The 25,769-nt window shown below is 44.8% G+C and overlaps 17 protein-coding genes across 17 annotated transcripts; 8 read left to right on the top strand and 9 right to left on the bottom strand.

Annotated features, from left to right (window-relative positions):
- Positions 1 to 12: 12 nt before the first annotated feature.
- Positions 13 to 1,383, top strand: OGAPODRAFT_6292 (uncharacterized protein; the record flags this gene model as incomplete). The annotated part of the gene is made up of 1 exon (XM_018355793.1): positions 13 to 1,383. One exon carries the CDS (start codon positions 13 to 15, stop codon positions 1,381 to 1,383), a length of 1,371 nt encoding a protein of 456 aa, XP_018213337.1.
- A 27-nt stretch (positions 1,384 to 1,410) lies between these two features.
- Positions 1,411 to 1,707, bottom strand: OGAPODRAFT_45471 (uncharacterized protein; the record flags this gene model as incomplete). The annotated part of the gene is made up of 1 exon (XM_018355499.1): positions 1,411 to 1,707. One exon carries the CDS (start codon positions 1,705 to 1,707, stop codon positions 1,411 to 1,413), a length of 297 nt encoding a protein of 98 aa, XP_018213336.1.
- A 309-nt stretch (positions 1,708 to 2,016) lies between these two features.
- Positions 2,017 to 2,511, bottom strand: OGAPODRAFT_15330 (uncharacterized protein). Its single transcript, XM_018353661.1, has one exon. The coding sequence runs from the start codon at positions 2,421 to 2,423 to the stop codon at positions 2,256 to 2,258; it is 168 nt and encodes a 55-aa protein (XP_018213335.1). The 5' UTR covers positions 2,424 to 2,511; the 3' UTR covers positions 2,017 to 2,255.
- Positions 2,512 to 2,979: 468 nt separating this feature from the next.
- OGAPODRAFT_92122 (uncharacterized protein) lies at positions 2,980 to 4,812 on the top strand (the record flags this gene model as incomplete). Its single annotated transcript, XM_018357103.1, has 1 exon — positions 2,980 to 4,812. One exon carries the CDS (start codon positions 2,980 to 2,982, stop codon positions 4,810 to 4,812), a length of 1,833 nt encoding a protein of 610 aa, XP_018213334.1.
- Positions 4,813 to 4,895: 83 nt separating this feature from the next.
- On the bottom strand, positions 4,896 to 5,750 carry OGAPODRAFT_11182 (uncharacterized protein; the record flags this gene model as incomplete). The annotated part of the gene is made up of 1 exon (XM_018353265.1): positions 4,896 to 5,750. One exon carries the CDS (start codon positions 5,748 to 5,750, stop codon positions 4,896 to 4,898), a length of 855 nt encoding a protein of 284 aa, XP_018213333.1.
- A 431-nt stretch (positions 5,751 to 6,181) lies between these two features.
- Positions 6,182 to 8,464, bottom strand: OGAPODRAFT_37431 (uncharacterized protein; the record flags this gene model as incomplete). Its single annotated transcript, XM_018355340.1, has 1 exon — positions 6,182 to 8,464. A coding segment is annotated over one exon (2,283 nt), but the record flags the coding sequence as incomplete, so codon positions are not given.
- Positions 8,465 to 8,737: 273 nt separating this feature from the next.
- OGAPODRAFT_92120 (uncharacterized protein) lies at positions 8,738 to 9,468 on the top strand (the record flags this gene model as incomplete). The annotated part of the gene is made up of 1 exon (XM_018357102.1): positions 8,738 to 9,468. One exon carries the CDS (start codon positions 8,738 to 8,740, stop codon positions 9,452 to 9,454), a length of 717 nt encoding a protein of 238 aa, XP_018213331.1. The 3' UTR covers positions 9,455 to 9,468.
- OGAPODRAFT_92119 (peroxin 17) lies at positions 9,461 to 10,226 on the bottom strand (the record flags this gene model as incomplete). The annotated part of the gene is made up of 1 exon (XM_018357101.1): positions 9,461 to 10,226. The coding sequence occupies one exon, from the start codon at positions 10,224 to 10,226 to the stop codon at positions 9,486 to 9,488; it is 741 nt and encodes a 246-aa protein (XP_018213330.1). The 3' UTR covers positions 9,461 to 9,485.
- A 9-nt stretch (positions 10,227 to 10,235) lies between these two features.
- On the bottom strand, positions 10,236 to 12,502 carry OGAPODRAFT_15329 (uncharacterized protein). The gene has a single exon (XM_018353660.1). The coding sequence runs from the start codon at positions 12,444 to 12,446 to the stop codon at positions 10,260 to 10,262; it is 2,187 nt and encodes a 728-aa protein (XP_018213329.1). The 5' UTR covers positions 12,447 to 12,502; the 3' UTR covers positions 10,236 to 10,259.
- A 449-nt stretch (positions 12,503 to 12,951) lies between these two features.
- On the bottom strand, positions 12,952 to 16,868 carry OGAPODRAFT_15328 (uncharacterized protein; the record flags this gene model as incomplete). The annotated part of the gene is made up of 1 exon (XM_018353659.1): positions 12,952 to 16,868. A coding segment is annotated over exon 1 (853 nt), but the record flags the coding sequence as incomplete, so codon positions are not given.
- On the top strand, positions 12,952 to 16,901 carry OGAPODRAFT_92117 (uncharacterized protein). Its single transcript, XM_018357100.1, has one exon. It carries the CDS (start codon positions 14,466 to 14,468, stop codon positions 15,195 to 15,197), a length of 732 nt encoding a protein of 243 aa, XP_018213327.1. The 5' UTR covers positions 12,952 to 14,465; the 3' UTR covers positions 15,198 to 16,901.
- Positions 16,902 to 17,209: 308 nt separating this feature from the next.
- OGAPODRAFT_15326 (uncharacterized protein) lies at positions 17,210 to 17,908 on the top strand. Its single transcript, XM_018353658.1, has one exon. The coding sequence runs from the start codon at positions 17,236 to 17,238 to the stop codon at positions 17,806 to 17,808; it is 573 nt and encodes a 190-aa protein (XP_018213326.1). The 5' UTR covers positions 17,210 to 17,235; the 3' UTR covers positions 17,809 to 17,908.
- Positions 17,909 to 18,323: 415 nt separating this feature from the next.
- Positions 18,324 to 20,261, top strand: OGAPODRAFT_15325 (uncharacterized protein). Its single transcript, XM_018353657.1, has one exon. It carries the CDS (start codon positions 18,425 to 18,427, stop codon positions 19,319 to 19,321), a length of 897 nt encoding a protein of 298 aa, XP_018213324.1. The 5' UTR covers positions 18,324 to 18,424; the 3' UTR covers positions 19,322 to 20,261.
- OGAPODRAFT_97023 (uncharacterized protein) lies at positions 18,324 to 21,455 on the bottom strand (the record flags this gene model as incomplete). The annotated part of the gene is made up of 3 exons (XM_018357924.1): positions 18,324 to 20,342; positions 20,391 to 21,321; positions 21,360 to 21,455. The coding sequence occupies 3 exons, from the start codon at positions 21,453 to 21,455 to the stop codon at positions 20,062 to 20,064; spliced, it is 1,308 nt and encodes a 435-aa protein (XP_018213323.1). The 3' UTR covers positions 18,324 to 20,061.
- OGAPODRAFT_6280 (uncharacterized protein) lies at positions 19,470 to 19,931 on the top strand (the record flags this gene model as incomplete). The annotated part of the gene is made up of 1 exon (XM_018355792.1): positions 19,470 to 19,931. One exon carries the CDS (start codon positions 19,470 to 19,472, stop codon positions 19,929 to 19,931), a length of 462 nt encoding a protein of 153 aa, XP_018213325.1.
- A 114-nt stretch (positions 21,456 to 21,569) lies between the features above and the next one.
- Positions 21,570 to 22,383, bottom strand: OGAPODRAFT_15322 (uncharacterized protein). Its single transcript, XM_018353656.1, has 2 exons — positions 22,070 to 22,383; positions 21,570 to 21,888 (listed from the first exon to the last, which is right to left on the bottom strand). The coding sequence occupies exons 1-2, from the start codon at positions 22,200 to 22,202 to the stop codon at positions 21,629 to 21,631; spliced, it is 393 nt and encodes a 130-aa protein (XP_018213322.1). The 5' UTR covers positions 22,203 to 22,383; the 3' UTR covers positions 21,570 to 21,628.
- A 315-nt stretch (positions 22,384 to 22,698) lies between these two features.
- Positions 22,699 to 25,708, top strand: OGAPODRAFT_15321 (uncharacterized protein). Its single transcript, XM_018353655.1, has 2 exons — positions 22,699 to 24,021; positions 24,120 to 25,708. Exon 2 carries the CDS (start codon positions 24,121 to 24,123, stop codon positions 25,702 to 25,704), a length of 1,584 nt encoding a protein of 527 aa, XP_018213321.1. The 5' UTR covers positions 22,699 to 24,021; position 24,120; the 3' UTR covers positions 25,705 to 25,708.
- The last annotated feature ends 61 nt before the right edge of the window (positions 25,709 to 25,769 follow it).

The raw sequence follows: 25,769 nt of genomic DNA, 5'->3' as shown, positions 1-25,769 counted from the left end.
CATAGTACAGTTATGAGGTTGCCTCGGCCTCACCTGATCAGGTTCTTTTCGACCCCTAGAGTTGCCGTGATAGGCTCTGGCCCTGCAGCATTCTACACATCACTCGACATCCTCAAATACGACATTCCTGTGCAGATCGACATGTTTGAAAAAAGGCCGTGCCCGTTTGGACTGGTCCGGTTCGGAGTTGCCCCCGATCACCCGGAGGTGAAGAGCTGTCAGGAACGGTTCCATGATGCCAGCAAGGATCCACGGTTTCGATTTTTCGGAAACGTGGAAATTGGCCGCGATATCAAGCTGAAGGAGATCTACGACAACTATGACAGCGTTGTCTATGCATATGGGTCTAGTAAGGAGAACAGGCTCGGCATCGCGGGAGAGGACCACCCTGCAGTGATCAACTCGAAAGATTTTGTGGGATGGTACAATGGAGACCCGAAAAATCAGGATCTAAATCCGCCGCTGGATAAGGCTGAGCAGGTCACAATCATAGGAAACGGAAACGTGGCTATGGATATAGTGAGGATTCTTCTCGCGCCTGCCAAACATTGGGAAAATACCGATATAACTCCATATGCACTTGACATGCTGCAGAAATCCATCGTGAGAAAGGTCACGGTGAGCGCGCGGCGTGGATTTCTGGAAAGCAAGTTTTCCAACAAGGAATTTAGAGAGTGCCTGGAACTAAACAAGTACGGTGTGGCCTTTACTGGGTGGGATGCCGAAACTTTTGAGCCGCTTCTGGCAGGAATGAAATTGGGACGCGTCGAAAAAAGAAGGCTACAATTGGTCCAGAAATATTGTCAACCTGCTGCAGAGGGCAAGTCGTGGAGGCTTGACTATCTGCAGACGCCCCTTGGGATCAAAGTTGACCCGAAAGAGCCTTCTTTGTTGAAGGAAACCATATTCCGGAAAAACCGAGTTTCGCCGTCAGGGGAGATTGTGCCCGCCGAAGAGCTCAATTCGGTGTCGAACCAGCTACTGATTCTGTGCATAGGCTACAAGGGCGATGCATTGGCTGAGTTTGGCGAGCTGAATATCCCTTTCGACGCCAACCGTGGAGCAATTCCCAACAACGAAGGCCGCATCGAAGGTGTGGAGAGGTCGTATTGCGTGGGGTGGATTGCCAACGCATCCCGCGGGTCGATCAATTCTACAGTCGCAGACAGCAGCGTGGTTGCTAGCCACATAGTGGCCGACTTGAGCAAAATTCAGGACACGGCTAAAAAAGGCAGAGAAGCCATAACCAGGCTGCTCACGCAAAGAAATGTGAAAGCGATCAGCTGGGACGACTGGCTCAGGATCGAGCAGTATGAGCGGTCGCAAGGCCGCAAGCTCACAGATTTCCACTCAATGCTGAGTGTATGTAACGATGGCTCATGAATTCAATTGCTATAAAGTCTAATCATTCTAATGCTCTTTGTGGTGGGACAAGTGGAAGTAGTACTCCAACCCGTAACCGACAGCGAGGAAGAAAAGCGAGGCGTGCAATAATGGAGCTCCAGAGCCCGTGTCGAAGTACTTTTCTCTGTACAGACCCAATGGACTCTTAGCCTTTGGGAACGAGGCCTCACCTCTTGGAAGCTTGGAGTAGAAAGACACAATGTGTTGCATTCTCTTTGCTGCAGGGTTGGAACCCAGGTTGGAGGCCGAAGCAACCTTTGGTGGGATTAAAGTGGTCAAGTTTCTTCTGAAAACAAAGGACATGGTGGCGATGTGTTTGCACAAGTTTTCGTAATTTTGGAAAAATTCGCGGGCTATTTTTTTATTGGGTTGGCATAAAAGGAGTGCACATGTGCACAACGTATATGAATCTTGAATCACGACAAAAGACTTTGTTGCATGATAAGCTCGACAATTACTTTGCCCATAATAGAAGAATAATTACGTTGTGGCGTACACAAAAAATCTGCAAACAACGACACAGATACGAGGAGGAGATTCCTACAAATTTGTAGCGAGATACGCCCCACATGACAATATGGCGTTAAAAATGTAAACCCGATCCGGGGGGTGTTTTGTGGTGAAATGAACGCCAGTGAACGTTCTGCGTGAATTGTGGATATGACATTTTATGGCATTGCTGAATGGTAACTTGTGGTTGGCCTTAGCTAGGTGTGGGTAAATGCAGGATTGAAAGGGTAGGAAGTAAAGTTACCTTTGGATTTATTGATCTCTGGGTTGCTAATAATAAAAGGCAATAAATTACTTGCATTTAACCCACACGCCGTTGATCTCCCATAAGCTTGCGTTTCTTACGTATTAGCTCCCGCATAATTAGGCTTGAAAATTGTCCCCCAGATCTGACCGGATCTCAGCGATAAATCAATATTGGTTCTAAGGGCTCGTGAAAAGGAGGGATAATAGGTAAAAGGGCACAGTTTCTGATAGGCCGGGAATTCGTCAGATTCTTCCCCTTTCATGCGCTCGTTAAACTGCACAAGTCAATCCCTTCCTGCAAAAAGAAGGACAGGCCCAGTATGCAATGCATAGCACATCTTGCGTCCTAGTGTAGATTTGTGAAATTATTAATTTTGTGTCTCCCTGATATGCGAATGATATCGCAAATTCTTTGTTCCAACTCAGGCCTTTTATAATCTTTTGTTTGCTGCTATCAGGACGCATGTCAACGCATGGCATGTCATAAAGCTCAATATGATTGGGCGACCGAACATGGTGGAAAAAAGTATAAATTCCTAAGGTACTGCTCCCGATCTAAAATCAGAAGCTCTGGGAGTTCCATGTTATTCTACCCTTTTCCATTAAACTTGAGTTGTGTACACTCCGCTTAGTGTATAACCAGATTTTCTGAGAATATTGTCCGTTTTGGTTGTTTGGTGCCGCATGATACAATCTGAAACAAATCGAACAATGACATCCTCACCCGTTTATCTTCCACTATCTTCCACCGCTAAATTTCGTGTTGACGGTGCCTTATCTTCAAGCCAGATTTCCGAATCAGGCCGTTACATCACCCGCATGGGCCCAAGGCCTAAGTACACACAGGAACAACTGGTCAATAAATCGAAGAGCCCTGAAAGCCCTAAATCAAAATCTCACTCTGCAAGATCTCCTACCCAAACTACTCCTCGCACCGTCCGTCTGATCAATTATGATGACTATTCCTACTCTCCTACAAACTTCTCAGTATTCCCGGATTTCGACCTTGATACGTTGGATGTGTCACAAAACTATGACTTGATTGGCAATAGTAACTACTTTGCTACTTCGGTTGATCCTGGGTCTCCCGGGGTGCAGAAACCCAGCCAACATAGCCACTATCTTTTCCATCCTCTCGCCAATGAGGATTCCAGCACCAACCGCTGTTCGCTTCCCAACTTGCCTGCTTCCGACCCAATTGTGGAATACCCTTCACTTTACGAATCCAGTTCAACAACGTGTTTGAACACGCTTTCCTCGCCCCCAATGCATCCTTTTTCGTTAAAAACCCATTCCTGTAGCGAAACTGACACATCAAAGATCCAATTTTCTTCTTTCTTCGAATTGGATGAAATCAGTGATGTGAGTGACCCAGAAAGTAACGACTTTGATGAAGATGACGATGACGAATACTATAATGATGACACAGATATGATTGAAGCGCAATCCCAATATTTGAGTCCTCCACAGATGAATGACTCCAGACCAGAAAATCGGGAGATCGATGTTGGTTGCAACTCAAAGAAAATTTGGGTGCAAGGGCTTCCCAAGTTTGCCTCTCACGCTAGTGGCTCACAGGTTGCCCAACAAGATACACCCACAATATTGACACCAACCAGTTGTTCTCCAACGGAATCCTGTTCAGCTTCCGTTGCCCCCATTACACCTCCCAACTCTACGGTTGCCAAGAAAACTCTTTTCGCCGAAAGAGATGAGAAAACAGAATCACAAACGGAATTCGACGATGTTTTCGATTCACTGGTGTATGATTTGGAGAACAAAGATTACAGCCACTACAAATCATCAATCAAAATCCCGTTGCCCCCACTTTCACAGTCAAGATACGAAAAGATTACTGAATTAGCAGCAAATAAAAATCTAAATATGGTCCAAGTTGATGACGTTCTCAAACTGTTCAAACTGCGCAACTTTGATCTGAAACTTAGACTGCTAGCCAGGGTTTTAGGTCAGAGGAGAGAGGAGCAAAACTTTTATCCCGAACACACCAACGATAAGGGGCTAGTCTTGACTGAATCCAAAGATGGAAGCTTGAGCATCCTCGCTAAAACTTATGCTGGTCATGAGGATAGCTGCTCAATAATTGAGAATTCGATCATTTCATATTTCAAGAATATCAAGGAATTTGCTATCTATTTCAGGCAGCCAAATGATACGGAATCAAAAACAAAAAAGCCATCTGCAGGAGGGAAAAAGCAGAGATTAGGCAAATCACGATTGACACATGACAGTAAGCATGGAAGCACAATTTATATCAAGAGACCTTTGAATTCGTTTATGTTGTACCGGACATCGATGGTGAAAGCAATTGTTTTACTCTCTTTAATAGACTCATTATCGTCCTTCGTTTTCGAAAGATTGCAGATGCAATATTCATCTTATGATCCACAAGCGGAATTGGAATATCTTAAGATGATTGATTCCCACCTTACCGAGTCTCTTGCCCAAGAGTTGAGGCAAGCATGTGTTATTCACAAATACAACCACCATCTGCTCATCCAGATAGTTGCTGTTATGTGGTCAACCGAACTCAACAGTGTGAAGAAGACATTTATTTCGTTAGCACAATCTGAGAAGAAAATTCATGCCAAATGTTATCCCAATTACAAATACCACCCCCAAAGAAAGGGATAACTTTGTCTGCTTCTGAGTTGCTTGAGTGTCTGAGCTGATTACTAGTCTCTATTACTATTCTCTATTCTTTTATAGTGGTACAGTCAATTTAGAGCTGGAATTTCAATTTCTTCCACTTTGGCGCTATCGAAATTGTTCCAGTCAGGGAGCCTCATTTTTAAGTTTGGCACAGTCATTTCCGGGTAGTTTTCTGCCAATGCGCTCTTGAGCAGCTGATACAAAAGCAGGTATCCTTCACCAGTGAAGTGGATCCCGTCCAGAATCAAGTTTTGGGAACTCTTTAGCACGCTATTCTTGGCGTATTCCTCATGTGCTGCGTACAAATCCACAAATGGAACCTGGAATTTCTCGGCAAGCTGCTTCAAACCATTTGAGTATTTCAAGTTTTCCTCGTTTCTACGCAGGATGCCCTTTTCCACATCTCCTGGGTTCAACGATTCCCAAATGTCGGGATAATGGTGGCCGGGGCCGATGACCACCAGCTTGATATCTCTATTCAAGATCTGTTTGATGATGAACTCCATGTTGTCTAGAAATTCATCGTAGGGAACACCATCAGGTTTTGCGAATGCGGCATCGTTAGTCCCCAGAAACAGTGTAGCCACTTTGCATTTACTATACGACAGGTCGTGTTCTATGCGCAGCACCTTTTCGATCATGTGTCTCCAGTAATGTGAATTGTACCCCGAAAACCCGCGATTAATGATATCCATGCGTCTAGCATAGTCGTGTTGAAGTTGGCCCATGAAACAAAATTCAAGCGAATTATGTTCGACAGTATAGTTGCCGTTCTTATCGTATCCGTCTGCCAAGAAATCAGAGATAGGGAACGGATTCGCACATCGTTCCGTGATCGAGTCGCCAATGAGTAGGAACTTTGGGAAATCCAACGCATACTCATAGTTTTCCGGATATCTGGCCGTTGGTACAATCAACATTTTAATTAATGCTAATTGTTATCTGATAACTAATTACTCTAGTTTTCCAAATCCGTGATATCACGTTTTTGGAGTTCCTAAAAAATATTAATTTTCCATGTTGGAGGATTGGCTTTACAAAAAGGTAAGTTCTACTGCTGAGACGACTAACACCAGCTCATCAATTCCAAAGGTTTTCACCATTTCGTACGCAGTGTCCATGCATATTTGAACAATCTTCCGAGGCCTCGCCGACATGATTCGCAACCTGTCTTGAATTATACTCCTACGACGATACATAAGATCAACGCCTTTCGACGCCTGTTCTGGCAGGAATTGAAGCACAGCTTTGGGTTCAAGCGCTAAGCTTCTGGATCGATTAATGACTTACATAATGACTATACATAGGAAACAGAAGAAGACTAATACCGTGAATCTACCACGCTGAATTGCTCAGAGGCCTTTTTAAAAGCCCTGTTGCTGGCCATCGAGACATCATTTGGAAGAGCAAACACCACTTTCTTAGAGTCGTTGAACTTGAAGTCTCCAGAAGTGATATTGGAGTCGTATCTCATAATGCTGTAAGAAGCGCTATCGTTTTGCAATGCTTTCTTAAAATTCCAAATAATGGCAAACGGACCCACAGATGTGACGATCGCAGTTGGCTCTTTCTTCTTGGTGTTTCTATTAATGCTGAAGTTGGCCTTGGTAAAGTGAGGTTCGCTACCAGTGGCATTGCGGAAATATGCAAGATGCTCGGGTCTAAGAGACAATTTCTTGGGGACGGGTTTGGAGTCCTTATCGAACGACTTCTCAAACCCGAGGCTGTTCTTGTTTCTGCCCTGTTTGATTTTCACATCTAGCAACAGAAGATACTTGTCGCATGTTGCCAACACAAACCTTCCGTCGTCGGATGTCGTCAGGCCAACAAACTCGTCGCCGAGGGCTGGGATAAGGGTTTTTGCGTTTTTTCCCAGCTTGTCGTACAGCTTGATTTCCCCGTTCTTGGTGGATGCAGCAATGTATCCATCTTCAGTCGTTGCAATTTGTGTGAAATTGGTCTTGGTCTTGTACTGTTTGAATTCGCTGTCAACCACTTTTTCGCGCAAACGAGGATCAACTCTGAATAGCGACTGATGCGACAGTCCCAAAAATGTCTGGTCTTCAGTAAGCTCTCCAAACTTTTCATTTGGGGCGAAGTTGACCACCGGAAGCTCGGAATTATTCTTCTTCAACTCCCAGTCTTCTACCACTTTACCATATTCTAAATCCATCTTGTACAATTTGTCCTTGTCATTTTTATCCTGTAATATCATGATGGTATCACCTTTTTGCAGCATCATGTTTCCTGGATTAATCGATTTACCCTTCTTCGTAGCACTGGATATGTTTTCGATAGCTGTGGAGAACTGGGGCTTCGAATCTTGGTCCATTCGGAAAACTCCTAATTTGTCTCCACGCGAAACAAACGCCAACTCATCTTTGTACGCCAGCTTCATGCCGCTATTGACTCCGCTGGCGCGGAAACGCTTCATTAATCCGTTCTCGTCATCTTCGTCACTGTCGCTATCAGACACAAATAGCTTGTTGTTTCGAATGTTCGACGGCTTTTCGTCGTCACTTTCATCTTCCGATTCGTCTTCGTCAACGTCCATCTCATCTATTTTGAGGTTGTTGATAGCGTCAATCATGAATTGCTGCTCATCGTCTCTCAAGGTCACCCAGCTGGCCTTGTTGTTGGTTTCGTACAAGCATTTCATGAACCACTGCTGGAAGTCCTCGTAGCTTTTTCTGCTGGGGAATTGAAGCGCCCAAGTGAGCACTAATGAGTCCGAGTCCACGTTGAATGTGAGCGAGAGCGAGTCAAAGTCAAAAGCAGCGTCGATTGAATTGGTGATGCTCACATCCACCAGGGTCTTCTTAGTTTCCGAAGAAATCACTTCTAAATTGTAGCTCCAGACATCATTTTGCAATATTCTGGCGAATGCTGAAGATACCTTCAGCTCGTAATCATTCTTGACCTCATCGTACAGTAAAAGGTCTGCGTTGGTATAAAACAAAAGCTTTGGGTCGGTAACCTCGAGAGCGTCCTCAAAGTTGTCATCAGAGTCAGAGTCATCCACTGCTTTGCTGGAGTGGATATTGGCAGATGTGCGTAGAGTGGACAATAAGTCGGGATCGTCGTCAAACAAAGACTCTCTATCGAAAACAAATTCCTGTAGATCCTCCAATTTGAGATTCAGGCTCGACTTTTTATACTTTCTCTCGTACTCGCATTTGTACACTGCCAACATGAACTGGTTGATGCTTTCCACAGAAACGGAGGGGTCGATACGAAACTCAAACATGTCGCCAATGTCTCCATCCAGGTCCTTCCACGCAATGACGTAAGTGCCATGCTTCTGAAACAAACAGATCTTGAGTTTTTCGTCAATAAGGAACGACTTCAGTGAACTGGTGTCTGTATCAAACTCTTCCTCATTGTCTGACGCATCCAATTCATCGTCATCCAAAATCCCCTGGCCTTCCTCTCCAGTCTTATTGATGCTTAACTGATAGTTGAAGGGCAAAGAGGTCTCCCTAATTGAAACAACTACGTCACTAAAAAGACACTCGTTTTCGGACTTGGGGGATTTCGGAGACCGAATCAAATATAGCTGGCCTGAAGGAATCAGAATCAGCTCATCTGCTGAGGCCTGATTCGCATTGGACAGCAGCCTTTTAATGATATTCATGGAACAAAAGATTGTTTATATTTTTTTTCTTTGAGGGCAAATATATCAGGATACCGCTACGCAGAGGAATCTATTACGAGATAACTGGGCAACATAAGGGGTGGAAGAGGATCCAGCAGGATATATAGTTGTAATTGCTTGTTTGTCTCGAGGTTTTTGGATGGGAATTGATTGACTATTGTGTTCTGGTCTGTTTGTCCATGTCGCTTTCCCTATCCAACCTTGCACCAGTAGCTAAAATTATTTTCAGATAAAAAAATTCCCTGCCCATAAATGTTCCTACGCCGTTTTAGCAGCTTTGTGGCGCCCTTGAAGCGAACTGACAAGTGGGAGCTCCCAGATTTGGAAAAGCTTCCGGGAGGTTTCCGAGGAAAAGTTTATAACCGCCGAGACTGGAAAGAGCACATTGCCAGGAACACAGATATATATGCCAAAGAAGAGGCCGAGAAACCGAAACCGAAAGTAAAACTGCCTCCGCCGGGATGGCGCAAGGATAAATCGTTGCCGCTGTATATGAGGCAGAAGTATGCACTGAAAGAAAAAGCGGCGCAGATGGACCTTACAAAAACGAAGAAATTATCCAGACAAGCCATTGAAGGAATCCGGGTGTTGCATTCCAAGTACCCTGACGAATTGCCGAGCCACAAGCTGGCTGAGTTTTTCCAAGTGCCAGTTGTTGCCGTGGCAAAGATCTTGAAGTCGAAATGGAGTCCTAAGCCGCACGAGAGGGCAGCCAAGGAGAAAAAATGGGAAGAGCGTGGTAAAGAGCTGCGGCGCAAGATCTTTTTGGAAAACCAGTTGGAAAAGTTCTTCGAGGCCAAAGAGCAAGAGCTGGGTTTAGAGCTGCCGTACTTCTTCAAGCAGGAACTGCGAGATTTTGCGAATTTGCATGGATTCAACGACCTGGAGGACCAGTTCTACCATCTGAACGAAATGAGAGTCAAGAGAGAAAAAGAAGCCCCAGCTCTAAAGTTGGAGCACGATATTTAGAGCGCGCATGTACATAACGATCATCAATTAATTATTTAGTTCTAGCTTGTTGGACCACTTTGCGCAGATCGGCCAACTCGTCGCGCAGGTCGTCCACGAGATTCAGTCTGTTGGGGCCTCGGGCGTAGTTGAGGCTTCTTTTGAATAGATACTCGCGAGGGTGGTCTGAGCTCACCATTTCAACGCAGTTCTTCAGCTGCTTCACCTGAAAAATTAGCGGCTGCATCTCGCTCACGTCGCTGGCCGCGAGTCTGCCGCCAAATGAGGGCACACTGTTTTTGTGATGATAGCTGCTCACTCGAATCTTGTTGAGCGTATCCTTTAGTCTGTCAAGGTTTTGGCCTAAGATCACCGTTTGCGACAAATTGAGCTCGTTGTAATCCCTCCTGGAGACCTCGTCGTCAAAACGCACCCCGCGAGTATGCTCCTCCTGCACGACCACGTCGTCCTCATCCGTCTCTGTAGAGCACATGCTGTCTTTATACAGCACGCCCCGATAATTCAGCTCCACAGACGGCACAAACTTAACCTTCTCCACAAGTCCCCCATAAAGGGCGCGCAGATGGCCAAAACAATGGTTAGCCAGGTCTCGCCGCCGCTCGAAGCTCAGTTTGAGCATCGGCTTGACCACCAGCAAAACAACAACATAAAATGTCGCAAGACCATATCCCGACAACGTCAGCAGCCGTAGCACATACCGCAGCGTTCCGTGCGGCCTCGCCGGCGACACAGGCCCCGCGTCTTCTGGGAACGCAATCGCAGCAACAGTCATTAGTTTGTCTTTTATCTCTTTTCGCTAGCCTATTTATTCCCGGTCGTGCGTGTACCGCACAGCCAGGTTTTTCAGCACTGTTGCAACGAGCGTGCTGGACTCCTGCGCAATGACCGCTATGTTGGCCTGGAAAAGGTCCGGGCCGTGTTGTTCAAGCTGTTCCTGAGGTTCAGGCTCGTCCAATTTTGCTTCTTCGATAAACCCAAACAGGTTTGCGTCAAACGCCATGTCGCCGAGTTTATCGTTCGAGTCATTCGCATCGTTCATCTCGTCTTCTGCTGGATACTGATCAATTCTGACTTTTGCGCGACCCGTGCGATTGTAGATGGCAGATACATCTGTGGACGCCACCATCCACTTCTGAAGCGTTTCCGGGGCGCACCACGAAGCATAGTTGATCATCAACGTGGCCACCAGCTCGTAGCTCAACGGCTCAAATAATGATGGCTGGTACTGTGCCTGTTCCTGCAGCAAGCGGCCTAGCTCATGGTAGAAAAAGTCCAGCTGCTGTCCAGCAGCATTCTTGTACACCTCGACAAGCTCGAATGTCTGCGAGGCGTCGGAATCGATCACGAACGCAATCAGGGCGTCGAGTCTGGTCGCCGGTGCTGGCGGCTGGACCGGAGACGCCCTGATGCCGCAATTAAACAGGTCGTCGTTCGACATCTCCAATGCCATCCCGTGCAGCACGCGCAGCTCTCCCGCCAGCTCGGCTCCTATAAGCTTCTCCAACACCTGCTCAAATACCGACCCTTCGAGACTTGCCTCAGTCGACATGAGCGCAGTCAGGTGCCGTAGAACGTTCAAGAAAGTTGGCAGCAAGAACGGCTGGTGGCAGTATTCAAGACCACTGACAAGGTCGTCAAATTGAATCATCCCCAATTGGCACGCACGCACAGCCTGCCCCACCACGCACGGTATCGCGACGTAGTACTCGCGCACCGAGGCTGATTTTTTGAGCAGCTCGTCGGAAACACCGTCTGTGTTGTTGGTGTCGAACAGCGAGGCTATCCAGTCGCCCATGACCGCGTTGATGCTCGACTGCGGGTCCTGCAATTGCTCCATGAGCGTCGTATCCAGCAAAGGGTCCCAGTCTGCCATTATCCTGACGGCCTCAGAGCCGGCGTGCTCACGCTTGAGATCCAGCGAATACCGGAAACCGCAGTACGCCACAAACAGCAGTAGGGCGCCCAAGTTCGCATGCATGTCCTGTAGGTTGGACGAGTCGCCGTCGACGTCCATGGCGTCTTGGGCAAACCCGCGGTCGATCGACGCGTCGAGGTAAGTTACCAGGGGTTGCAGGAAGCTGTATGGGTTTTTGTGCAGCACCACGACGTCTAGTACGTGCGGCACGCTTGTAAGTGCCAACAGTAGCCGCTTCAACCGCGCGTGGTCATCCTCATGGACAAAACGGGTGACAGCGTCCGTGACAAGCTGCGCTAGCCGCCGCCCACTAGCCAGCGTGCTCACGGAGTTGACAAGCTCGCACGCTCCGGACTCTTCCAGCGACACAAACTCCGGATTTGCGTCCTCAAACACCTCTTGGAACCGCAACAGATCATCCTGTGCGGGCAGCACATCCTCCACACCAGCCACGAGCTCGCACTCGGCCAAAATCGTCATCAGCTTCTGTTTGAGTTCGTCATGATCTTTAATCGTCTCAAATGCGTTCGTCAGAGTATCCTTGAGGTTCTGCTGGCTGATGGTCAGCAGCTTGAACACCTCCGGCAGCTTCGACACGATGAAGTGTCTCCATATATGCTGGGTTCTATACGTGCTCAGAGAGAGGCCGTCAAATAGAGACACCGTGAGCTCGAACGCGATCGAAACGTTCGTCGTGGACGTGGCCACCGAGGACAGATTCAGCAGGCTCTTGAAACCTTGCAAAAAAGTCTCGCTCACGGGGGAAAAAACCACGGTAATCTGGTGCGCCAGCCAGACAATTTTCTTGAGTCTCGATACCTTGATAATGTTTCTCGACACACGGCCCGTCTGCTCCTGCGCAGGCATAGCGTAGTCTTTCTGCATGGTTGACAGATTGTAACCTTGGAAAAAGCTATTCAAATAGCGGTAAGCTGTGTCGTGGTGTTTCTCCAGATATTCGAGATACTGCTGCACCAAGGAAGTGCAAGAATTGTCTGGGCCCGGACAGCTTTTTAGCATCTGCACCATCAACTTTGCGACCATCAGGGCCTTTTTGGGGCTTGTTTGCGGCTGCATACTGGCTCTGACAAAGGAAGTCAATTGCTCGACAAATTCAGGACTCTCGATGGCCTGTTTCCACGGCACTTTGCCGGAGATTTGGTTCAGCCATATTAGAATTGCCAGTTCATCGTTCTCGCCGATGCGCGCCATGTACTTACCAAAGAGCGTAGTAAGCCCATCCACCGCACCTGTGAAGTCACTCTCCACGAGAATCTCGTGTACATAACGGAGTTTTTGGGGGGATTGAGCGCAGTTTGTTAGAAGACACTGCAGATCGACCTCCTCGTCGCTGTTGGCCGCCACGCGGTGCTTGAACTCACGAAACAGCTTTCCAAATGCACTGGGCGTGTAGTTCTTCTTCAAGCTCACGTTCATAAGCTGTTCGAGTGTCAATTCGACATCTGTGGCGGGAATAGATATCGAGGACATGAATAAAGTGAAAAATAATGATAGTAAATTAAATTGTGCTTAGATAATTTACAACGGAATAAATGAATTGATTATCACCACCTATAGATCATGCGTTTCGCAAGACTCAGCTCAAGCAAATGGCCTGAATATAAGATATCCCCAAAGCGAGGGTGCAAACTGCCCAAGTTCCCCATTTGTTCACCATCGAGTCTTTCCAAGAGGCCAGCACGCCAACAAGGGAGATCTCATAAGACGCGAACAGACAACAGAAGAGCGCTTCCTCGTTCACCTTTTCGCTGAGCCAACTAATTGCAGTCAATAAAAATATTTGTATAAAGTTGTAGGAACAGTGAGCCAGACGGCGTTCAGGGTAGTAAAGCCAAGGTTTTACCACCAAAGCCATATAGCTTGTCAGCAAATTCAAGAGATAGTGGCCAGAATTCCAAACATGTAAAGCGGGTACATGTTATAGTTCGAAAGAGTGTATACCAGGTTGGAGGTGGCAACTACTTGTCATTTGTTCATGTCGCCCTTCGAGGATCGTTTCTGAGGACCCTGTTGATGAATTTCTTCTCTCGCTTTGTGAGTCACCCTTTTTTGTTCCAGAACCACTTGGTTTGCTCCATGGAGCGAGCTATCACCAGGACAGACATCAGAGCGATGACAAGAATGAAAACTCTTTCAATAATAAAAAACCATTACCAGCCTGCTATTCCCAGCATACCACGCATCTGCAAAATTCCTGAAATCATTATTGCTGTGCAAATTTGAGTCAAAGACAAAACTGCTCAAAAGTAGGACAGCCCGATTGGAAGTCCGCTAGAAGTAAAGAAGTAAGACATCCACAAGACCCGTTCCGGAGTAAACCTGTCTTCCAAAAGTAGAAATGCACCTGTAAAGTAAAAAGAATGCCTATTGGTCACTTAGCATTGTAAAATCGCTACTAGAGACGCTGAAACCATCTAAAAATGGCACCCACTGGTCGACACCCAATTTCTTGTAAATCAGCCGCGAGGTGACCTCACTGTCATGAAAAGCGACAAAAACAAGATGCTCCCGTTGTTGTCCATGTCTGGTAAGACCCAAATCTTATAGTAATTTGTCTGCAACCACCTGAGCTAGACTTCCTCATCAACTTGCAATGCAACAAACATGAAGCAAGCAAGCTAAGTAACCTTCATAGTAAGCTTTTGCCCTAAATTGGGCTCCTCCTGTAGACTTTGGTCTAGCAACGGATCGGTGGTGCTCGTGAGCTAGCTACCTCTGCGCTGGGAAACGACAAGTCTGTCCACCCTTCTATTCTCACTATCCAGTTCCATACTCAAACTAGAACTACAGATTATCGCCTCCTATATCTGGAGGAAGCATTCAGATTGTGTTTGAAATGTTCCCCTAATTTGGTCTTTGTAGGCAGCTCCATTCAAACGTCAGATTACAGAAATTAATTTGTAGTCACGGGCTCCATTTGTCACATGACAACCGAGCGGCGGGGTGGCTGCGCCGAAAAAAATAAACCTTTATAACCGAGTGTTCTGTTTTTTGGGCGGTGCCTTTAAATATCCGTGAGTCATCTGAAAAGTCTAATTGCGCTTGAAGACATTTGTATCCGTTTCGATTCCCACAATGTCGCTTATTACCCCAAAAGATTATCCTCCCAGTGTGCAACCACGTACCTTCCAGTCTGTCGCACAGTTGGGTGGTAAATCACCTCTGGTGGATCAGTTGAGCTTATGCGAACTGAAACTAAAAACGTGGTACAACTTCAACCTACAGCTCATGGACTCCCTTTCGAATACATCCTTTTTGCTTGTACTTATACACCACCATCATAAACTGCTTGAGGTTCTTGAGGAACTGTTCAATACCAGGCGACTTGTGAACTTCACGGTCGGATCGGTCTCTAGCAGTTGTTTCAGAAACTCTGTGCTCTCTAATTTGAGATTATCGGTGTCCGAAACCCTGGTATCGATAAGCAGCACCTATACTGATATTTTCAAGCACGCCCATTTTCTCGACATTGAGAATTTCAAATGCATCTATTCGAAGATCAACAAGGAAACATTCAAAACATCAACAAACAACGAGGACCAGTTAGTGCACATTAATTTTGAGATATTAGCCAGCTCCAAAAGCTTTTTTCTGTTCAAGAAACTAAATGGTGTTTTTGACTCCGATATCCTTCGAAACGAAGAGTTGGTTCTGCTGAAAAGTAGAATTGATAAATCGAAACCGAAGTATCGATACTCATTGGAAACCGAAGACGACGCTAAAGTGTTGAAATCACGAAATTTCCGAGACTTCCATTACCGTCGCTTGACAGAACTCCGACTTTTAAACAAGAGAATATTCTCTTGACTCTCGCATGTACTTTATTGGAAATGCACATTAAGCATTTTTTGTGATTTGTACCGTTACAGTTCCCTCTGATCTTCAGGAAGAACCCATCGTTCCCAGCCTTCTCTCAACCTGACCATCTCAGATTTCTCTGAGCCAGTCATCTCCAATAAATCCGTTCTCTTCAAAGCTTGTAGAATCGAATTGAAATCCCCCTCGGACAATATTTTCACTCTGGAAAACCCTGCTAAAAACGCAACGCTCACATATCCTTCGGAATTCATATGTTTTCTGAGATAAATATCTTTTAGTAGGTTCTCCATGGAGAAGTAGTACTCCAGCTGCTTCGTTAAGCGTCCCACCTTATTATCTCCAGAGTTTTCAGCAACACCTGGATACGTTGGGGAATAGGGAGCTTGCGATGAGTACAGTGGGAACCCTGTTGTGGGAGGGGGCATATAATAGGGTTCGAAATATGGGACTGGGGAACTTGGATCTGGGGATCCAGCGTGAGGAGGAATTCCAGGCATCACGCCATAATACAAGTTTGGATCTCCATATATTGATGGAGAAACTGTTTCCGGGCTGCAGCTAGGGCTTGCATGCTGAGAAATACGCTCACCGGTTGCCGAAGTTCTTAGCTCATCGATGGATTTGGGTGAGCTCCTAGAAGAAGCCTGTGAATTCAATTGACTGTTCCTCCGCGATGAAGAGGGCGACATGGACACTCCATAAGGTGGTACAGGTGGCATGTAATAGGGAATGTAATAGGGCGTCGAGGAAAGAATTGGATAGGGAGGAAGCGAAGGTAAGTTGGCTGATGAACGTGAATACGAACTTCTATTTTTTTTGGTGTATCTCATGTTGTTGCTATTGAAGCTTTTCCTTCGTTGATGCTTTTGAAATTGCGGATCATCGAAGTGTTCTGAGTTTTGGTCTCGAGGATTGGCTGCAACTTCTGTGAAGCCATTGTCCAGTATGGCATCTGACCCGGAAGTAGGAGGTGCAGTCTCGGGCCCTTCAGAGGAACTTATGGTAAGCTGGGAAGCAAGCTTCGCCAGTGTCTTTTCATCTGACGTATTTGTGGCCTCGTTTGTGGCGATGGACATATCTGAAATTGTCGTAACCGTGGTCGTATCATGCACCACAGCTTTATCTTCTTGCTGCTCAGAAAGCAATGTTGCCTTCTTGCGATTAGTGCGTTTACTTTGGTTTTGCTTTGTGTCTTTTTTCTTGGAATTGCCATTGGCTGATTTGATTTTCGTCTTGGAAGGAGACGAAACCGAAATTTCGGCCTCCAAAGGCACCCACTTTTGTTTCCCCGTCTTCTTGGCCTTTGCGACAACAGGTTGAACTTGCGGCTTTCCATTTACTGGTATGGCCAAAGAGTCAGGTAATTTAATGCTTTCATTTTGTGGAGCTAAGTGTGGCGAGCTCGATGACTTCTTCCAAGGATTTACCTCTGGAGGCGGGGCTGGATGCAAGTTTGACAATTCAGGACCAGTTGAAGCAATGTGTGTAGGTGCAGAGTCTCCCATAATAAGTAGATGAGTGGTGCCGTGTTCAAAACTTGAAATCTAGTTTTGTATACAACAAGGTAGCGTCTAAGCACTGATGTCTTTCGCAAACAAATGGAAAAGACCAATAGCTTCCTCGAATCGTTTATGCCTGCTCGTGGCCCTTTCCAGTGAGCAATACCTGATAGGCCAATAAGTTGAGTTTAGCTCGGATTCCAAAAAGAGTACAAAACTTGAAACCCTATCTTGCCCTCTTCGGTGTAAAAAATGCTTGATCATTAGTGGCACGCTGTTTGGCAGATGCACAGCCGTTGAGAGCCTGTTGCAAATGGCACATAACTTGATCTCAAGATATGTCTCATCGCTTTTTTTACAACGTTACGGGTATTTACCGTCTGGCTACGTAGCATAAATAAATAACCTATTAATAAAGTTTGTTTACTAGGCTTGTCTGTTCTCCCAATCTGCGCTAGTTCTCTCTTATCTTTCACAGCCTTTGAAAATTTTGTTTTTTTTGTCCACCTCGACATTTCGCCTTCAGAATGAATCCCGCCGTGTCCAACCTTGTTCTCATGCTAGGTATGATGCAAGTCTCTCGTAGACTTGACTTCGAAGACCCAAACATCCTTTTCTACGTCAGAGTCTTGTACGTTACCTGTACACTCTTGACACTGGGTGTTTATCTCTATACGAGATCCATTATCATCAAGAAAAACGACCTCACCACTCTAAAGTACTTGGAGCCTCCTAGTACGTTGCAAGGAGAGACGGAGTCTAAGCTCGTCGTTACCACCGTCAAGGATTATGATTTGAAGCAACTGCAAAGTGCCATCAAAGGTGTCTTCACTGGTGTGGCTATGATGGCATTCATGCACTTGTACATGAAATATGCCAACCCATTGCTTATGCAATCAATTTCTCCTCTTAAGAGTGCCTTTGAGTCAAACTTGGTCCAGATCCACGTTTTCGGAAAGCCTGCAACCGGGGATCTCAAGAGACCATTCAAAGTTGGTGCTGGATTGTTTGGCGGACTTGGTGCTCCTCAACAAAAAACGGACAAGGAATCCATCGAAAAAGCTGAAATCAGCGGCACTGGTGGAATTAAAGAAGAGTAGGTAATTGCGAATCAAACGGATTGCATTACAATCTAGAGATTAGCGTAAGCAAAGTTATATAACATCCTAAACTTATTGCAGTAAGCCATAAAACAATGTTTCCACTCGTTTTGAAACATTCGATTTCTCTTGTGTGTCTATGGAAGTACAAGTCCATGTTCTTCGATCTTAAATATGCAATGCCACAGATAAGCAGCCCATAACAGTTAAACACTAGTCCAATATGGTAAAATTGAGCAGTAAATAATTTGAGCACAATCAGCGAGAACGATAAACATCCGAGACAGGTCCGAATATATGCTCCTTGATAAGTGCGCTGATGAGCTCTGATATCCAGTTTTTGTCCAGACGTTTCCAGCAGGGTCAGCCTTGACGGACGTCGAGTCATTTCATTTATTTCTGAAATTGGCAATTTTTTTTTTTATCAATGATATCCTCATTACTGCTGAGGCGGCTCCATTCCACGGGTACTTCACAGCACCTTCCACGGCTCCAAAGACTGAGAGGCTTGCCAGTAAGACATTTGAAAGACTTTCTGACAGACACGTATGGGCGCAAGCACGATTATCTTCGTATTTCCATTACCGAACGATGTAATCTCCGCTGCGTTTACTGTATGCCTGAGGAAGGCGTTGATTTGTCGCCACCAGAACATATGCTTACGACAGAGGAGATAGTCAAATTGGCCAGAATATTTGCTCAGCACGGAATACGGAAGGTCAGACTGACTGGCGGAGAGCCCACGGTCAGAAAAGATATCGTTGAGCTTGTGTCCAAGCTCAATCAAATTTCAGGCATTGAAGAGATCTGTATGACATCCAATGGCCTAGCGCTCCATCGAAAATTACCCGATCTTTTCAAGAATGGGTTGACGTCGCTCAATTTGAGTCTTGATACTCTTATCAATGGTAAGTTTCTCTTAATAACGCGACGCAACGGACTCAGCGCAGTAATGAGAAGTTTGAAAACGGCTCTTGAATTGGACATTCCCAAGGTGAAAATCAATGTGGTAGTAATGAAGAATCTGAACGAAGACGAAATACTGGATTTCGTTGAACTCAGCAAACATGATAAAGTCGAGGTTCGTTTTATAGAGTACATGCCTTTCGATGGAAACAAGTGGTCTACGAATAAGCTGGTCTCATATGAGGACATACTTTCCAATATCAAAGTGAGACATCCGAATATCCAAAGACTCCCCCATAAACACGGGGACACGGCCAAAGTCTACCAAATTCCCGGATTCAAGGGGAAAGTGGGTTTCATAACGTCCATGACCTCGGACTTTTGCAGTACTTGCACACGTTTGAGGATTACCTCTGATGGTAACTTGAAAGTTTGCCTGTTCGATAACACAGAAGTATCTCTGCGAGATATGCTCCGTGCTGGATACAGCGACGATAAATTAATGCAGCGCATAGGTGAGGCCGTGAAAAATAAGAAGGAGAAACATGCAGGGATTGACGTATTGGGAGATCAACCCAACAGGCCCATGATTTTGATTGGAGGATGAATGAAATTTGAAAGTTATTTATTGCTGCTGACTGCTCGCTCGTTAAGAAATACTAACATGTCAAGTCTCGAAACCGTGTTTGCTTGCCAGACGAAATTACTCTACTTCACGAAAATTAACTCATCTTAACTCAAAGGGCGAAGCCCGCATGGTTGCAATTCATGAAAAAGAAGACACCCATAGAAGTGCTATTGCAGAGGGTTCAATAAAGTTCAGCAACCCAGAATCGATGAGATTGCTGCTATCAGAAAGCAACAAGAAGGGAGATGTGATCTCAATTGCGAGAGTCGCAGGGATAATGGCTGCGAAGAAGACCGCCGAGTTGATTCCTCTCTGTCATCCAATCAGCATCACTGGAATCAAGGTTGACCTGATTCACAACGAGAAAGAGAACTGCATCAAAGTAAACTGTGAGGTGCACTGTAATGGGAAAACCGGCGTTGAAATGGAAGCGTTAACGGGTGCAACAGTGTCGTTGCTTACCGTTTACGATATGTGCAAAGCTGTCGACAAAATGATGAGTATTAGTGATTGTCGAGTTGTTAAGAAGTCAGGAGGTAAAAGCGGTGACATAGATCTATCAACCATGTCCAAAAAGCTGGAATTATAGTTAACTCGCGAAGTATCCCGTCAGACAAACACAAACAACGCTCAAAAGCAACGACAATTTAGTTTTAGAAGCTCCTGATTAAAGTCAGTATTTTGCGATTAAGAACTATAAGAATAGCCAAAAAGCTCTCTTAATCGTCCCACTTTGGACTCAGTAATTTTAACTTACGGTTATTCCAGATAACAGGATTGGTTTCGACCCGTGGTTCGGGCACCACTTTGATTTTTGCATTTTCCAGGATAAGCTTGCCATCCACATCAAATATTTTATATTTCGATGTCATGTCTTCTTCTGTGACTGACACATACTTGCCCTTTGATGCCTTTCTCACCCCATTGCTGATAAGGTCCGCCCCAAGAGACTGAGGAACACCACTTGTGATGTCAAGGTTTTGGTATTGCACCTCACAGACTTTACTTTTTTGATGTCTATTGCGGCTACCTTTGCCAAATAGTCCACTATCACTTTTGCCTTGAGTCTGCAGAGTAGGTCTTTTGGGTGCTGGCGGATCAATTGCTTTAGACATCTGTTCTCTAAAAGAATGGAAGTCACTCAAGAGAAGAACATTCCCATCTTTATCGTAATCAACTAACCCATAATTATTCGGCTCTTGTGCGAATTCATATACAAGGCCACCAGAGAACACAGAGGACATCTGGCTTGAGTAAATGCTGGATACTTCTGTGAATTGTCTTGGTAGAACTTCGTTACAGCCGTATTCGGAGAAAAAGATTGGAATGCTGTAATCTTGGTAATCGTTGACCAGAATATTGTAGCCACTTGACTGGAAAGTCTGTTCCCCACACCACTGGTAAGTATTGACGCCGTAAAAGTCTACACTCTCAGAAGGGCTGCTTTCGTAACACTCCAAGTATTTGGCTAGCGATATCCTGTAGCTCAAGTCGTCCGCTGCTGAATAGCCAACGGGAATCTTGCGAGGCACTTGGTAACTAATGTAATCTTTGAGATCTCTGACAACAGCCTTGATGTAAGCTGGTGAGACTTTGGCAGACAGCTTGTCGTTAACGATCTCATTCCCAGCAAAGAAAGCCAGCGTATTATTATATCCTGAGAAGACCTCGACTGTTTTGAAAATATGAGAAAGGTAGTCGGTGTTATATGTGGACCAGGGTTCATATCTGTTTAAGTGCTGGCTTGGAAGTGGTGAGTTCACATCCAGTACAAGATAGATACCGGCTGCAGCCAATAGTGTCATACACTTATCGTGATCCAAATCAGGATTGATAGAATAGACTCTAATAGTATTGATTCCCAACATTTGAAATAAAACGATATCTCTGGCACATTTACTGACATCTGAAAGTGGATCGCTTATATGATTGACAGCTGAGGATCCACCGGGCTGATAATCAACTCCTTTAATGAAAAACTGGCCGATTAGATCTAATGATGAGCGGGAATACTCACTGGTTTTCCAGTAACCGAATCATAAAAATGCCTTTCTCTAATCTCAATGGGGTGAACAGCACAAAGTACGGTAGTTGCAATCAAGGATGCAAACATCGCCTTAGCACCGCAAAACATCATATATTCAAGAGAGTATAATGAAGGTCTTACAAATTTTAAAAAAAAGGATAAACGCTGATCCTCTCCGATCATAAGACTTTCTGCACAGCCAATATTGTTACATAACGATCACAAATTCGAAGGTACTATACGTACAAAAGCTATTTAACCTAGTACACGAAACCCAAAATCTTACCAGCAACATGTTTTCTCTTGGCTTCGTCGTGGTCCATAATACCAGCGGAAGTTGTGAGAATGACATAACCGAACTGTCTAGCTGGAAGCAAGTTGTCAGTCCATTTTTCAATGTCGTTGATCTTCACGTTGTATCTTGGGCTGATAACGCCACATTTGTTCAATCTACCATTCAGTTGAATAACTATTTTTCCCGATCTATGGTCATCAATGTACTCGAATTCTCCGATGTAACCTAAGCTAGTTAGTATTTGAAGGAAGTGGAATGTTGAGGAAAAGTAAACAGACGTCGATAACCAAGTATCGATGCTGTGTAAGAAGCATTTCCTGCGTCGATCTTCCGGAAACTTAAAAGACAGCGAGGGACTGAGACCGACAAGCCATCCAGTTATCATTCCGGTGAGTAAGGTACTTACCATGCTTTTGCATAACCTGGAGGAACTTGATGATGACTTTAGAAGAAGGTCTGATAAGAACCTGTCTCTTTCCAGTCTTTTCAGCGTTGTTGATGGCGTTGAGAGCGTCGGCCAAAACGGAGGTTCTAGTCATAGTCTAAAAGTTAGTACGTTCCAGGCAAAAACCCAATAAAAGCTGCATGAGTGTCCCTGTGGAGTCATGAGCATCTCAACGTGGTTGTATCACCAACTACACGTCCTTCTGCTTCAGAGTGTTGAGGTTCTTTTTTGCACTTACATTAAGAGCACTGAACCATTGTCTTCAGCACACCCAATGTTAGAACCCAAAAGAAACCAGAATTTCTGAACCAGCTTGCTTTTTTGCCTTGATGTAAAACCAATCTGAACACTTGCAAATAAGAGGTGATCTACGTACTCTTTACTTGCTTTCTTTGATGGGAAGATGAAAATTTTTTTCGACGAGAATTTTACAAAATATCTCTCGGTGTAGAGATGCAAAAGAATACCTTTACTATAAGCTGTTGATCATGCCTTCTGGTTCTTCCGATCCGGATGACATAGAGGTTTCCATTTTCAGGGAAATCAGGCAAAGCTGCATAACACTTTCACAAATCACTTTTGCGCCGCCAGAAACTTTTACGTCTAGGGAACTGGTGGATGCTCTCAAACAGCTTGATTCCAGACTAACTCAGGTCATTAATAGCTTAACGGATACGGAATCCTACGGAATTTCCACGAGTCTTGCAGACTACATCTTCGTACCAATAGCATACTTGCTAAAGCGTCCCGTGATTGAGGAGATGGAATTGGAGTATACATTGTCCATCATAAATACTCTTATCAAAAGATGTTGGGCATTTCCAGGAAGCCTTCCAATGGAGTTGGCACAGCAGCTTCTGCCATTGATTACTTATCTCATTGGTGGAAAGCCAAACTTAAATGTGAATGAACTTCCTGAGCATGTTGATGAGACGATCTCGAATGGAGTCGACTGTCTCCAAAATCTGCTAGGTGGTATCAAGAACCAAGGTTCCAAATATTCGGATGAATTCTTAAACGATTCCAAAAGCATGCTTTCTGTTGGACATATGGTCACCGTTTTGCTGATGTTTGTGCAAAAAGGACAGTCGGTAAATATTCAAGTTCAAAGCTTGGAGGTTCTAAATGATCTGTTCAAGATGTTCCATGATGGTGAAACTTTATCCTTTATGCTACCAGGAGTTGTTTCAGCTATCACTAAAGTTTTGAAGCGGAAAACGCGTCAGAAGGTGACTGCAAAATCTTTGGACCTGCTGACCACCGCTCTATGCTTTGTTTTTGACGACTTCGATCTGGGAACTGAGACGACTGATAAAGGAGAAACCCTCGAAGATGTCAAAGCACACGACATGGGTGTTGAACATCGTGTTCTTCCTACAATTACTACCTCTGATGATAAAAAGCTGCACAGAACTACTAGCTGGTTGAAGGCTACCGTATATCAACTTCAAAAGGCATTCAGGATTATTTTGAAATTAGATGATCGAATGGATGTAAAGGAACCATATTTCACACTCTGTTCTTCCATGCTGAGCCGGTGTTTTATATCTTGTTCAATACTGATGCCGCAAATCCTTGATTGCTTAGCGCAAGTATGCAATGACGAAGAATATTACACAAAATTTACAGAAGTCCTAGCTTTCAATTCTCATGTTCCAGAAATCCTCAAAATGATTGAACATGAGCTGGATCAGGGGATTGGGATAATAACGATGGCTCTGAGATCACCCGATTCTTCTAAGGCAATTGGACTCTTTAACAAGTTTTCTTTTTACTTCTCGGTCCTATTAGAATTTGGAGGGAATTATTCCGTGCTGGGTGAAAAATTGATCTATACCCTCCGAAACGAGCTGACGCTACTCAATCGAAAAAAGAAACAACCAAAGCCGATTCAAGTGTCTTATGGTGATGAACTGCTTTCAATAATTCTGTCCTCTGATTTCGAAGTATCCGAAAGAGTGTGGTCCTTGAATGACATCCTCGACGTGGAAGTCGAGAAGTCGCTGACGAACATGCTTTCATATTTGGGGCATAGAGGCGCAAGCTTCCTACAATATATATTATTTGACTTGCCACCGCCTGATTCGGTTGATTCGGCGCTGGCAGAGTCCATGAGCTTATGGCTTGTCATGAGATCAGTACAAAAGACAGCTGTGCATCACGATGACTATCTTGCTAGTGAGTACAAAGATGACAGCTCTACTGAAGTCACTTACAGCCTATTGGAGAAAGCTGGGGAGCTTTTGAGTTTTGCTGCTATACATGAAGAGCCTGCTCTTACCAAGGCAACAATTATTGGGCTGCAATGTATCGAGAAGGCGTGCGACATACTTGGAAATGATTTTCATTCAGAACTTATCGATTACCTTTACCCTGTGGTGGACAGCCTTGCATCCCCCAATGACCTGATTCGTTTGCAAGCACAGAAAGTGATATTAAAGGTTGCGGACCAGCTATACGAGGGCTCAGTGGAAAGACTCATTTCAGAAAATTGCGACTATCTAACCGACAAACTTTCAATCAATATGACTGGCGAAACCATCACGCCTCGAACCCCCATGATCATAGGGGTCCTAGTAAAAATTGGAGGGATAGAGCTTGTCTCGCAGTTGGACGATATAATAGCCACTATATTCACACTTCTTGATGTCTATCATCAATATGCCACCCTCTGTGAAGGTTTCTTTTTTGTGTTTGATCAAATTATTGATCAGATTTATAACAATGTTCTTTCGAGTGTGAGCTGGAAAGATATTGAACAGATCAATGAAGATGTGAACGTGATTTATCCTGCTCCATGGGGCTTGAGGAATCTCGAGCAGGTTTTTGACTTCGTTGAAAAGCAGGTTGAGCTTCTGGACTATGATCACGAGACTGCCGGTGAAGTAATTGAGGAGCCAATAAAGAAGGAGAAAATCCTTGATGTTGATAGCGATGATGAATCAGACGCCGAGACGACTTCTGTTGTTTCGTCTCCGGAAGACGACACAAAATGGACGTCGCCAATTTCACCAAAACAGTATAAAGTTCTAGCAGAAATATTCCAGTACAGCGAGCGGTTGTGCAAGCACCGTTCTGTCAAGGTTTCAGCCATTGCATTGGGTTTGATTAATAAACTGATACCCATCTTGGCAACCGAGAAAACGAAGTTTCTTCCTATTGTTGCTTCCATTTGGCCTACAGCAGCCAGCTTTGTTACTAATGATGACCCTAAGCTGGCATTTTCAGCATTAGGTGTAGTTCACACGTTGATAAGTTATGCCAATGTGTTCTTAACAAATAGGTTCTGTGACTTGGCAAAGCTCCTGATTAAGAAATACCATGAACTGCTAAAAAAGCATGAAACAGCTTATAAAAGGCGGAGAGAGAATCGAACGAAATGCATAGTGAACAAAACCAGCACTACCACCAACTTTGAAAGCAGGATCTTTGAACAGCTAGCCATTCTCTGCAAGACAGCTCTGCTCAAACTAGGCAGGACTCTACCATTGGAAACTGCTCTGGATATTGCCAGTGTGGCATATATCTATGATGATGATGAAACCCATTACGCATATTACGATGAAGTTATCTATTATTTCAAAAAGAAGGCTTAATAAATGTATTGTATATTCATTCACTCCAAATATCGATAAAACAACAATTTCAAATATGTAAAAAA

This window comes from Ogataea polymorpha (genome assembly GCF_001664045.1).
Source record: "Ogataea polymorpha strain NCYC 495 leu1.1 chromosome Unknown OGAPOscaffold_1, whole genome shotgun sequence".
In the NCBI taxonomy this organism is placed as follows: domain Eukaryota; kingdom Fungi; phylum Ascomycota; class Pichiomycetes; order Pichiales; family Pichiaceae; genus Ogataea; species Ogataea polymorpha.
This window is presented reverse-complemented; position numbering and strand designations above follow the sequence as displayed.

Excerpts from the sequence above, each read along its gene's own strand:
- OGAPODRAFT_15321 (XM_018353655.1), top strand. The coding sequence starts at position 24,121 with ATGCTTTCATATTTGGGGCATAGAGGCGCAAGCTTCCTACAATATATA.
- OGAPODRAFT_15326 (XM_018353658.1), top strand. The coding sequence starts at position 17,236 with ATGAATCCCGCCGTGTCCAACCTTGTTCTCATGCTAGGTATGATGCAA.
- OGAPODRAFT_15330 (XM_018353661.1), bottom strand. The coding sequence starts at position 2,423 with ATGAAAGGGGAAGAATCTGACGAATTCCCGGCCTATCAGAAACTGTGC.
- OGAPODRAFT_15329 (XM_018353660.1), bottom strand. The coding sequence starts at position 12,446 with ATGCAGCCGCAAACAAGCCCCAAAAAGGCCCTGATGGTCGCAAAGTTG.
- OGAPODRAFT_15322 (XM_018353656.1), bottom strand. The coding sequence starts at position 22,202 with ATGACTAGAACCTCCGTTTTGGCCGACGCTCTCAACGCCATCAACAAC. Across the intron at positions 21,889-22,069 it reads CCAGGTTATGCAAAAGCATG|GTTACATCGGAGAATTCGAG; the intron begins GTAAGTACCTTA and ends TAACTAGCTTAG.
- OGAPODRAFT_92117 (XM_018357100.1), top strand. The coding sequence starts at position 14,466 with ATGTCGCTTATTACCCCAAAAGATTATCCTCCCAGTGTGCAACCACGT.
- OGAPODRAFT_15325 (XM_018353657.1), top strand. The coding sequence starts at position 18,425 with ATGCCTGAGGAAGGCGTTGATTTGTCGCCACCAGAACATATGCTTACG.